Source organism: Neomonachus schauinslandi, chromosome 5 (assembly GCF_002201575.2).
Source record: "Neomonachus schauinslandi chromosome 5, ASM220157v2, whole genome shotgun sequence".
In the NCBI taxonomy this organism is placed as follows: Eukaryota; Metazoa; Chordata; class Mammalia; order Carnivora; family Phocidae; genus Neomonachus; species Neomonachus schauinslandi.
In genome coordinates this window covers 83,713,891-83,726,887 of record NC_058407.1, presented here as the reverse complement: position 1 = coordinate 83,726,887, position 12,997 = coordinate 83,713,891, and the positions used below count along the sequence as shown (strand labels likewise).

At 35.8% G+C, this 12,997-nt stretch overlaps 1 protein-coding gene across 2 annotated transcripts in view; it reads right to left on the bottom strand.

Annotated features, from left to right (window-relative positions):
• ABCC9 (ATP binding cassette subfamily C member 9) overlaps positions 1-12,135 on the bottom strand; it is a 131,969-nt gene extending 119,834 nt beyond the window's left edge. For both annotated transcript variants that reach the window (XM_021690780.1, XM_021690781.1), the window contains exons 1-3: positions 11,994-12,135; positions 9,477-9,618; positions 3,601-3,722 (exon numbers count right to left, since the gene is read on the bottom strand). In XM_021690780.1, the coding sequence (XP_021546455.1) occupies positions 3,601-3,722; positions 9,477-9,618; positions 11,994-12,135 (406 nt within the window). The remainder of the gene's footprint in view (positions 1-3,600; positions 3,723-9,476; positions 9,619-11,993) is intronic.
• Between the last annotated feature and the right edge of the window lie 862 nt (positions 12,136-12,997).

The window sequence follows — 12,997 nt, the reverse complement described above, 5'->3', positions numbered from 1 at the left end:
GGTCCCAACTCAACCTAATGAGAAATGGAAAGTCTATTCCACAAACGGCTGCTGGAACACATGGATATCCATTTGGGAAAAAAGAGCCTTGGCACCAGCCTTACATCATATACACAATTAATTTTAAATGGATCACAGTCCTAAAAATAAAAACTAAAACTATAAAGCTCCTAAAAAAAAAACAAAACAGGAGAATATGAGGGAAACATATTTTGAGCAGAAGCAAAAATTTCTTAAGACACAGAAAACAATAATTATGCATGAAAAAATGATAAATTATGCTACATCAAAATTAAAATCTTCTGCTCACCAAAAGATCCTAATATGCATGCCACAGACTGGAAGGAAAATATTCTCAAAACATGTATCCAATGCCATACTAATATTTAGTATATACAAAGTACTCCTGCAACTCAATAATAAAAATGTAACCCAATAAAAAATGGGCAAAAGATATGCTATAGCTACTTTACAAATATAACAAATGGCTAATAAACTTATCAAAAAGTGCTCAACATCATTAGCCATCAGGGAAATGCAAACTCAAACCACAATGAATTATCAGTACACACCCACCAGCAAGGCTACATTAGAAAGATCAAATCATCAAATGTTGGTGAGCATGTGGAAACACTGGGATTCCTACACATTATTAGTGAGTATGTAAAGTAAACCACTTTGGGAAAAGATCCTGTGGGTTCTTAACAAAATATTAACATTTACCTATATACCCTATGACCCAGCAATTCCACTCCTAGATATTTACTCAAAGGAAATAAAAAACATATAGCCACGGAAAGACTTGCACATGGATGTTTATACCAGCTATTTTTTCATGATAGCCAAAACCTGGAAATAGTCCAGGTATTATTGTCAAGAGAACAGAAAACTGGGGAATCTTTATACAATGGAATAATACCCAACAATTACAAGAACAAAATACTGATCTATACTATATTATGGATGAACCTCAAAAAAAATCACACTGACAGAAAGAAGTATTACACAAAAGAATTTATACTGCATGATTCAATTTATGTGAAATCTAGAACAGGCAAATCCTATCTATGATGGGGAAAAAATCAGATTAGATTTTTGCCTCTGTGGAGATGAAAGTGAGGATTGACACAAGAAAAGTTTCATGGATGATGGCACTGTTCTATAGCATGATAGGGTTAGACAGGTGTGTGTATTCAGCAAATTAAGATTTCTACACTTCAGCACATAAATTTTTTTATTATTTTTTATTATGTTATGTTAATCACCATACATTACATCATTAGTTTTTGATGTAGTGTTCCATGATTCATTGTTTGCGTATAACACCCAGTGCTCCATGCAGAACGTGCCCTCTTTAATACCCATCACCAGGCTGACCCATCCCCCCACCCCCGTCCCCTCTAGAACCCTCAGTTTGTTTCTCAGAGTCCATAGTCTCTCATGGTTCGTCTCCCCCTCCGATTTCCCCCCCTTCATTTTTCCCTTCCTACTATCTTTTTTATTTTTAACATATTTTGTATTATTTGTTTCAGAGGTACAGGTCTGTGATTCATCGGTGAATTGTGTAAGACTGATGAATCGCAGCAGGTAAATTTTATCTCACAAAAACAACTGTAGAAAAATTTAACTCTAGTTAATGATTTGCATGCTGAAATAATTAGGAGGTGAAGTATATTAATGTCTGCAATTTACTTTAAAATGTATAAAAAATAAGCCCAATGGATGGAGGGATAGAAAGATACAGAAATGTGATCAAACAAATAGAATAAAACAGAAATTAAAGAATTTACGTATTAGGTATTTATGAGTATTCACTTGGTTCTTTTCAACTTTCTGTATGTTTGGTGATGTTCATAATATAATGTTGGGACAAAATTACTAGTTTTGTAATCTGAAAATAAATGTAATTTTTCTAGGCCCAAATATTTCTCTCCTAAAATAATGAGAAATTTAGACTATCTTTTATCTCCATAAGTCCTGCCAGCAGTATGATCTAATTGTGCCCTCTGCCTTCTATCTACAGCCAGCTTCTGACCACGTCTCCTTCAAAATATTATGAAAATGCACATTTCCCTTCTAATTACATCTTATAACTTATATCTTATTCATCATCAATTTTTCAGAAACTTAAATGTCTAACATTGGATTCCCAACAGTACATATGTATTTTTTTTTGGTTTTGCCTGCTAAAAATTTCACTCTTTTTTCTTAGCATCTTCAAAAAAAGATTTCTGTGATAATATCTGCCTTTCATGTTGTACTAAACAGCTTTTTTTTAAAGATAATTCAGACTTTGACAAGCCTTTTAAATTGATATTTAACCCAGTCTACTTGTTTGTACTTAGATTGCCTTTGCCAAATCACATAACGTGGTGCAACACAGAATTAAATATTCAGTATTTTTTGGGCGCCTGGGTGGCTCAGTTGGTTAAGCGACTGCCTTGGGCTCAGGTCATGATCCTGGAGTCCCGGGATCGAGTCCCGCATCGGGCTCCCTGCTCGGCAGGGAGTCTGCTTCTCCCTCTGACCCTTCTCCCTCTCGTGCTCTCTGTCTCCCATTCTCTCTCAGATAAATAAATAAATAAAATCTTTTTAAAAAAAATTCAGTATTTTCCTCTAATTCATTTTAAATTTCAATGTCTTCTGGACAAGCAAATAAAATATCTGTGTGGTTTAATTATTACTTTTCCAAATTTCTATATCAGTAATCAACATCACTTTCATCATTTAACAATCAAGTGCACTCTCCGTACTTTGCAAAATTGTAAGTGTTCATTCACACAAACACACAAGACTCTGCCTGCAATTTTAGGATATTTACAGGCCTTGAAGCCCAGCCATGATCCATGTTCTACACCTTCATCTTAGCTCTCTTTCTGAAAGTATACACCACGGAATGCAAGGATTGGTCAGAGTATTAAATACAACTAATTGGGATAAGCGATATTATTACCATGGCAGGCAAAAATAAAATTAGAACACTTTAGATAGCCTCTTATTTTCCACAGGACAAAGAGGCAAGAGAGGCTGAAAAAGAAAAGGTTAGGCATGAAGCAGATGTGAAGGGCCGTGCTTTGAGGACACTGCTTCTCAGGACAGTACAGTTTCCAGCACGCTGCGAAACAGACTCTGCTGCACTGGGTCCCCCACGCCTGGGCAGCAGGGCTACGAAGAATGTGACATTGCCGCAGCATCGCTGAAAAGTTGGGACCTTCAGAAAATGCCTCAGGACCCCAAGACAGAGGCAGAAACGCAGAGAGCTAGATGCACTGACTTGCTCCTGGGGCAGGACCGGGCAAGGGCTCAATTTTTAGAGTAGAGCCTCTGCGAGCCAGAAGGCCAGCACACCCCTCCCCCGGCCCCCCTGCCACACACCAACACATCATGAGGGGCATCTAGTGGAGGATGGATGTCCTGGCGGAAGAGAGTTTTCACAGCCCAGAGCACTCAGTTTATCTTCATCTCCCCCATTCACCAGTAGACTATGGAAGAATTAACTATTGTGGTTTTCCCCTGCTCCCCAGTCCCAGCCCCAGCGTTTACTAGAAAGAGAAAGAAAAATAGCTCTGGGGAAGGAGGAGGACACTTGATCGTACTTACCTAAGAGTAATTTAGGAAAATTTGATGTTTCAATGTTATGATAATATACTATTGATGTTGTAGTGGCGACAAATCCCATCACAGCCGGCATGAAGAGGTGGAGATGCCGCGACTCCCGCCGCCTACGGAGAGCGGGACAGAATCAGTGTTTAGAGCTGAAGGTTCCAGACAGTTCTCACTTTGTTTCCAAATTGTCCATTAAAACTTTCTCTTACAAATAAGATACTTAAAATCAGAATGCAGTAGTCGTTGCTAAGAGAACAATGCAAAGGAAGACTACGTTGAGAGACATAATTCCGCCGAAAGGATTTATCCCCGACACAGAGGACCGGGTACCATGGCTAAACAAGCCCTTAAATACTCACAACAAGAGCAAACATGGAACGTCTCCTCTACTGAAGGGCAGAACTGCTGAAATAAGTTAACACCTAAAGCGACAGAAAACAACCACATGGATATGAACTCCAATGTACAAGAAAAGTACATTTATTCCTTTGATAGTTTTCCTAAACTTTATGGCCCTTAGTGATTTCACCATTGGCATTGATGCATTCAACACACGTGTGTTTGCTGTGTCCAGGCACATTAGATGTCGGGATGCAACAGTGAACACAACAAGATAGAGTATCAGGGGTCACAAGCCCTAGAGTCTCCTGGGGATAGCAATAGGAAACAGGAAATGATCACACAGGTGAAGGGACTATAAGCACATGCAGGGCCAGCGTCTGAGGAAGAGAAAGCTTTGTGAAGGAACCGACTTCTGCACTGAGGCCCTAAGACTGAGGGATGCTACCCAGAGGAGGAAGAAGGACGACGGTTCCAGGCAGAGGACCCAGACATGTTTCAGTGTATCACACGCAACTGAATATGATGGAAAAGAGATTAGATTTCACTCTGGGGGCAATAGAGAGCTTCACATGGATTGGAAACACGACAAAACCAGATTTGCATGGTAGACAGCCCTCAACTCATTTACATTAATAACGCCACCTAGTAAAACATTTAACTTTTCTCAAATTACTTAAATACATTCGTACATAAAAGGTATAGAGAGTGACTAGTTTGAGAGTGGGGGAAGGAGGAGCATTTGGGAAAGACACTTCAAGATATGGTGGAAGGTGGAAACTGAAATATGAAAGGGAATCCACTAGTCAGGAACATGGTAGAAGAGCACTTTAAAAATAGGGAACAGAATGTGTAAATACATAGGAGCACAAAACTGTGTGACATGTTCAAAATTCCAAGTAGTTTAATATTCTCAAATAGAAAGTTTGATATAGGATGCATGGTGAAAAGCTCTTATGACATGGTAAAGAGCTGGAATCTAATCTTTTGGAAAATCGAAATATTTTAACAGGTAAGTGGTATGGTCAGATTTTCGGGGGTTTTAGACAAATCAATCTGGTAATAACACAGATGATGGAGCTGATAGTGTGTGCCTCTGAGGAGAGGAAAGAGACATAGAAGGAAAAAAAAGCAGTTAGCAAATTATGGGTATAGGCCAGGCGAGAGATGATGGAAGCCTGAACTAAGCTTTGGCAGCAAAAACAAGGAAGTAATACAACATCTGGAAAATACTCATTGTTAAAATGGACAGGACTTTAATAGTGTTAGGGTCTTAGGGTGATGGTGAAGGAGACATAAAGAATAATTCCCAAGGGGGCTAGGTGGATGGTGGGTAACCACTTAAGTCTTGAAGAAGATGAGCAGATTGGAGAAAAGAAGCTAGTAAGTTCCAGCAAGGCCATGCAGACCGTGAAGGTGTCTATTAAACATGTAAAGGGAGTTGTCTAATAGTGTATGCAGAGATTTGGAACATGACCAGTGATATACACCATATTAGGCAAGTGATTTGAACTATTTCTGGGGAGTGGTGGGTAGTTTTTAAACCAGCTTTTATGCTATCGTGGTACTTTCACATTTTTGTTACCATGTCCATATGGTATACAACACCCCCCAGAAATAGTTCAAAATGGTCAAAAAGAAAAAGTAGGAAGTAAATATTTCATCAGCACGGAAATTAAGAAATGCTTCCAGTATTCTTTTACTATGGAATCAAAGAAAGAATTTTAAAAATCACTTGCCTAATATTTAGGAAATTTAAAAATGAGCATACTACCTATCAAGGCCTATAAATAAATGTGGTCAAAACCATACTCAGAAGAAAGTTTATAACTAACTTTAAACATATTCAATGAGAAAACATTATAATAAATAAATTATGTAGTCAATTCAAGAAGTTAGAAAAAAATGACAAAACAGCATGAAGGAAGACAATATAGTAAGGGATGAATAAAGATAGCAACAGCTACAGTAAAGTTTTATACTTATTGTGGCATTTCTTTGTTAGGGATTTCATGGGTCTTTTAACCACGCTAGTCTTTTTATTAGGATTGCTATTATATTGTTAGTTGTCTACTTACAAAGCTGCACAAGTTTTGAGTGGTGTCCCAACCCTATTCTTTCCCTTAAGCTCTGTTATTTTTAGAGTGTGACTCGCAGACCTCGAGGTTCTGGTAGAAGCACACACATCCCATTATAGCAGAAAATCTTTACTCAGAAGGTAAAGAAGAAAATCAAAATGCATTCATCATGGAGGACAAAAAAAATAATATCAAAAAAGACAAAATGATAAAAATAAAAGCTGAAATGAAAACATAATAATAGTGAAAACTTTAATACACATTTTTAGAATTTGATGAATTAAATAGTATAAAAATAATCAACACGTAAAACTTGGGTAATCCAATCAGTAACTCAATAAAATTTTGTCTCCAACAAAACAAATATATTATTTTCTAATTCTCATTAAAACCATATAAAATAATCAAATATTTAACTAAAATGGAAATGCTAATGAGTCCTAAAAGGTATTTGTTTAACCAATTATATGCTCTACTAATAAATCAATCATATTAGACTAAAAAGCAAACTGAAAGTGATTCCTAGATGTAGGAGAGTATCTAAAGCAGAACCACAAACTATTTAAATAGAAATAAAAAAGAGGACATTTCTTAACAAAAATCTGTGCAAAACAGGTAAGGATGTTTCAAAAGAAAAATGAATAGCTTTAATATTTGTATTACTAAAAAAGAAAATCAAATATTCAATTAGGAAAGTCTTTGCACTGTTTCACTAATTATAATGAGCATATGTTACATTTTCAGCAAAGAATAGTTCATAAATATTTTGTTAAAGAAAAAGAAGGAAGGTTTTCTGGACCATTTGTTTTTTTGTTTTGTGGACCATTTGTGTGTGTGTGTGTGTGTGTGTGTGTGTGTGTGTGGCAGTTTTAAGTTATTAGTTTTTAAAATCAGTACTTTTTAATGGAAACAACTTGACCAAAAATCTGTCACAGAATTTTGAGACCCAATAAAACAAAAGCTTAATGAGAAAAAAAAAAAAGAAAAAGAAGGAAGGAAGCAATGATCAGCAATGTCAAATGTAATAAGTATGATAAGGAAGAAAAGCTGTTCATTAAAGTGTTTTTAATGTTCACTGGCATTCTTGAACAAGCAGTTGCCAGAATAGGATAAGGCAAGCAAGAAAGTAAACTAAATTTTGGAGTTCAGGAATCATTGGAAAATGATTTTTGAGAAGCTTGGATAAAAAGGGTAAGGGATGGACATTGGGGAAGGTATGTGCTGTAATGAGCATTGGGTATTATATAAGACTGATGAATCACAGACCTGTACCCCTGAAACAAATAATACATAATATGTTAATTAAAATAATAAATAAACAAATAAATAAAAGACTAAGGGGAAGCAGTCAGCAGTCTGCAGCTAAGGAATGGGAAGGGGTAACACAAATCAAGAGTGCATTTCTACTTGATTTCAGGATGGGCCTTTTATATCATTACTACTATAAAACAAGTTTCTGCCGTTAGCATATGTCTTCACCCTTCTTAGCCCAGCCTCTAAGTCTCTGACTGAATCTATACAACAATCATGAGGCTGAAAAGAAGGAGACATTCTTGCCTACATGGTGTCAAGTTTTTAGGAAATGTTGGACTGATCCATCTTATACATACACACAGAAACACACAGAGTCAGCCTGTATATTAAGGGATTAAAAACAAAAACTAGAATTGCCTATGTTAATACAATAGAATACAAATACACCAAAGGGTTTTAAACAGTAATCAATAAGATAATAGCCAATCAAGCTTCTAAATGCTTGAAGGCATGCAATATCAACAGAGTCCCTGATTTTTCTTTTTATCAGAAACTAAGACGTGCACATCCATGCAAAGAACTGTCATAAAACATTACAAAATAGTTGGCTCCATAACAAAAGCTTAGAAGTTTCATTCCTCATTAATTGCAACAGAAAAACATAAACAGATGTCAGGGGAGGTCCCTATTAATAAAAGAAAAATGATTTTTGAGCTTTCTTTTTAAAAACTCTTAAGAACTTTTCATATCAGTTCTTTAATTGATGGCGCACTATTTAGCATAATTTCATAATCAAAATTCTCTTATTTGATATTGCTTATCAAAATTATTTCCTATTTTTTGTTAATACATGATAAAAATATTTTTCCCACATTATGTTCAGGTTTATAAGTAGAATGCATTATATTCTAACTGCTTAATGCAAACTTCTTTTATAAGAATGACAAAATTCCTTCAACTCCTTCAAAAATATGGGTTTTATGGCAAATCTTGATTTTAAAACAGTTTTGTGTTTTGCCTCAATTTGTGGCTATATCCTCACTGGTTCTCAGACTTCTTTAATGCCTGCCTCATCTATCTTTGCTTCTTTATAAAACAAATGGAAACATCTGGGAACTGGTTATATATTTATATGTAAATATATAGCTATTTGAGCTATATGTCAATATAGACAATCTTTCTATGTATACTTACATTGATAGGTAAAGTAAACATCAAAATGTTTAAAAGGAGAGAACTTTCTGCAAGAGCTACACAGATGAAGGAACAAAGAAACAGCACATAATATGCATAAGTCACAGAGACCTGAATTTTTGTTACCAGAGAAATTACGTGGCAACACAAAAATACAGACAAAACACATACTTATCAAATGCAGCAGTCCCCCTCTTATCTGCGGGGGATATGTTCCTAGACCTCAGTGAATGCCTGAAATCACAGATAGTACCGAGTCCTATATATACTATGTTTTTCTTTTTTTGTTGTTTTTTGTTTTTAAAGATTTTATTTATTTATTTGACAGAGAGAGACACAGCAAGAGAGGGAACACAAGCAGGGGGGAGTGGTAGAGGGAAAAGCAGCCCTCCCGCTGAGCAGGGAGCCCGATATGGGGCCCGATTCCAGGACCCTGGGATCATGACCTGAGCCGAAGGCAGACGCTTAACGACTGAGCCACCCAGGCGCCCCTATACTATGTTTTTCTTATACATACATACCTATGATAAAGTTTAATGTATAGATTAGACACTGTAAGAGATTAACAACTGATAATAATAAAATAGAATAATTATAACAATATATTGTAGTAAGAGTTATGTGAATATGGTCTCTCTCCCTCTCTCTCAAGATAATTTATTGTACTGTATTCACCTTTCTTCTTGTGATGATGTTAGATGAGAAAAATATCTACATGATGAGATGAAGTGAGGTGAATGGCATAGGCCTTGTGATGTAGCGTTAGTAGACTGACCTTCTGACTACCCATCATCAGAAGGAGGACCATTTGCTTCCAGACTTCGGTTGATCATGGGTAAATGAAATCACAGATAAGCAGGACTGCTATAAAATGAGTGACAGCTGTTGTTCCTAACGAGTTATAACTGAAGGGTTAAGCCTGACTTGGTATGCTCTTAAGTACCAATCATATCAATATACTCACTAGTATAGTTGTAATCGTATTAACTATGTTGAATCACTTACGAGTCAGAAACAATGCCTTCTGCTATTTCACAAACATGCACAAAGAGAAGAGCAAATGTAAGAATCCATCTCAGGTTATGTCCAGGAAAATGAAGCCATGTGTTATGATGAATTTGTACTTTTGAGCTTTGACTTCCCCACCCTGAAAAAAATAGAAAAGTAGAAGGATTAATTATAATCATGGAAATAATTCATATTGTGATATCATTTGGGGATGGGAGATTCCTGAAAGAGGAATGAGAGGTGCTTTCTAGGGTAGCAATGAAAATCCTGGTCTTTTTTCATTATGTTAAAAAAATAACAATTCCGTTTCAATGAATTTTTACAAGACTGCCTAGGTTAACACATTGACATTTGTTGCACTGCTCAAGAATAAGGCCAACTCTGGGTGACAACATGGTTATCTCATGCTCATCAGAGCTCTTACTGAGAGGTCCCTGATTCGTTTAAGAGGAAACCAAATTAATGATGATGTTAATAAAAGCAATTTGGTGTCTCAAATCTTTCAAAACATGGAATCTGTGGGGGGACTAACGAAAAGAGCCATATTTGGTAATGAAATGTAGAACTCATTAGTTGAGTCAACTCAATCAAATGTGTATCATGTGAGAAAAATTATAACCTATGACTGGGCCAGCACTATTCAACAGTGGTAGTGGTATTTTCTCAAAGAAATGTTTTGTTTGTAGAGAAGCCTCACATACTTCAAGAATGAATCGGGGTTTGTGCTCGAAATATTGCAGGAAGGAATTTCTGTAAGGACTAATGGGGCTCCTGAAGCATTCTTTGAAAAGAAAATTGATTCATATCTTAGTTGTTCCCAAATGAACTTCATTATGGAAAGACTAGTTACATATAACATGTTGTACTAGAATTTACACTGTAAACTCTTGAAAGCAAGCTTTCCTTATGCCTGATACTTCTTTGAGATTTATTTATGATCTTTCACTAACTCGAGTAGCCAATGTTAGAGGTGAACAGTCTACATTTTCCTCCACCATTCCCCTTTGACAATGTTCACTCCAACTCCACTTGATTCAAATACCCTTTCCCAGCCTATGTTCAATGCTACTGATGCAAACAAGACTGTCCCAGTAATTGCCCTCAAGAAGTGAGTTGATGTTAAAAATAAACTATTAACTGTAAAATTGCATTTAAAAAAGTATGGTCTACTTTTGGCCAAAGGGCATTGTTAATGTCCTACAAATAATACCAACCACATAAACAACAACTCGTATTTCTATATATGGCCACTCTGGCACAGTTATATTTAATGTCTATATATTTGTTTAACATGAATAACAATGTGCCAAGAGTTTCATTGGCCTATGCATATGATATATCTTATAACAGAAATTTTTTGATCACCGTTACAATGCCAGGTACATAGTAGTCTCTCAATCAATATTTGTTAAATGAAGAAATAAAAGTGTGCAAATTATTTTTAAACCTTCTTTTGAAGCAGATCATTAAAATATGCTAGTTTTCTTAAAAAAAGCAGTCTGATGGTTTTTTTCATTTATTTTTATAAGCAGATTTATTTTTATGAGCAAAGTTAAACACCAAATTCAGAGAGTAGTTATCTCTTTTGAATGGACAGGGACATCGGATGTAGGAAGAGTAACAGGCTCAGGAAACAGTAACAGAGGGATTCACTTATGTTCTTACCATTAGATTCCTTAAGATGAGTGGTGACAGGCTCAACAGATGTTTATCATATTAGTCTCTGTCATTTTTATACGTGAAATGTATTTTTAAAAAATTTTTAAGTTAAAGGTCTGTTTTGATTGTTTTGGGGAAGTTATACAAGTCATACATAATTATTTTAAATAATTGGATTTTGTGTATATGTAAACTGTAAAATAATAAAGAGAAAACTGTATTTTTAGCTCCTTTGCAAACAGTTTGCATGAAGTATTCTTTCTACCTGGAACACAGCCTTATCACTCTTACTTGAACTTGCACGCTCTGTGTCCTCAGATCCCCCAACATGTCACTCTCCGTGCAATCATCCCCACTGGCCCCATGAATTAGTTGTTCTAGCAAGTTAATGCCCAGGATAATTTGTTCCCGTACCTGCAAATGAGCTTACAATGTGGGATAGTCATCTTTTCCCTTGACTTTGATACATCTGTTTCACTGGACAGTTCCAGTGACTATTCCAAGCAAGTACTATGTTTTACCCATTTTCCATTCTCTTCACCAACACAAAACAAGTGCTCAACAAAGGCTTTAGATCTATCCCACATAATTCTCTTTCCCTCTTTTCAAAACACTGCTGCTGCTACTTGAAGTCCATTTCTAAGGAGACATGTGACTTCTATTTTATCTACAAAATATCATATGCCAAGACGTAAATAATTGGGAAGCACAAAAAACTTGCTTGTTCTTTTCTCACAGATATACATATCAGTTTTCATGTTGGGAAAATTAGGTCAACATTATACCAAATCTCAACCATTAATAAGGCTTAAAATGAATATTAGGTGAGGAAATATAGGAGAATAGATCACTTACCAATAAACAATATTGGAAAAGTGATAAACAACAGGAAGACATGAGGGACCAGGTTGAGGGCATCCACAAAGCAGGGATTTTGTAACACACCATCATAGATATTATATGAAGAAATGTTGTTACCACAGAATGAAAGGCTCATTTCTTCTTATATCACTTACTCTAAAAGGAAGAGACAAGAGAAAGAGGCTCTCATTATTAAATTCCCTTTCATACACTCATAGCCCTAAGGAGGAGGTTTTATTATAAAATTAACCCCCTTTATTTTTGCAATTGAGGAAATAGGAAACTGCATGCCAAAGTCATTTAAGAGTTTCTTATAAAGGCCTTATACATTCTATAAATTACTTCCTTTAGAACTTTTTTTCCAGAGAAAAATATTTTATTTTAATTTGGAAAATATATAATTATTAATATCTACCAATGATGGTACCTTAACGAAGTGTGTGTGTGACTAAAATGATTTCACGGAACGAAAATGATGATATATCAAGAAAAAGAAAGAAAAAATGAAACTACTGATTGATACTACAAGATAATGTAATATCAAATCCTTTCTCATCCTTTCTCACTGAAAATGCATTAGCAAATAACTTAAGCTGGACAAAATTTACCACCACTTTTTGTTAACTGTACAAAGGAATACTAATACACAGAAGCCAATGTGGTGGCAAACAGCAATCAGCCTTTCTCTGAAGACTATTAAAATCAAGTGCTTCAGATAAATTAAATATAACTCAAATGATAATTTAATGAAATTACTCAAGTCCCGCATTCAGAGAATATTCTTACATGAAATGCACCCTAATCAAGTTTCGAAACAAAAAAAAATGTTTTTTAATTGGAAATCAATATTACATTAGAGTAGTAGGCAAATTTAGAGAGGAAGCTGAGGACAAGGTAACCCAGGGTTTTGCTAGCCATTGTTGGGATTTTGGCTTCTACTCAGTGAAATGGAATCACTGGGTGGCGGGGGGGGGGGGGGGGGGGGGGGGAGGGGGGGG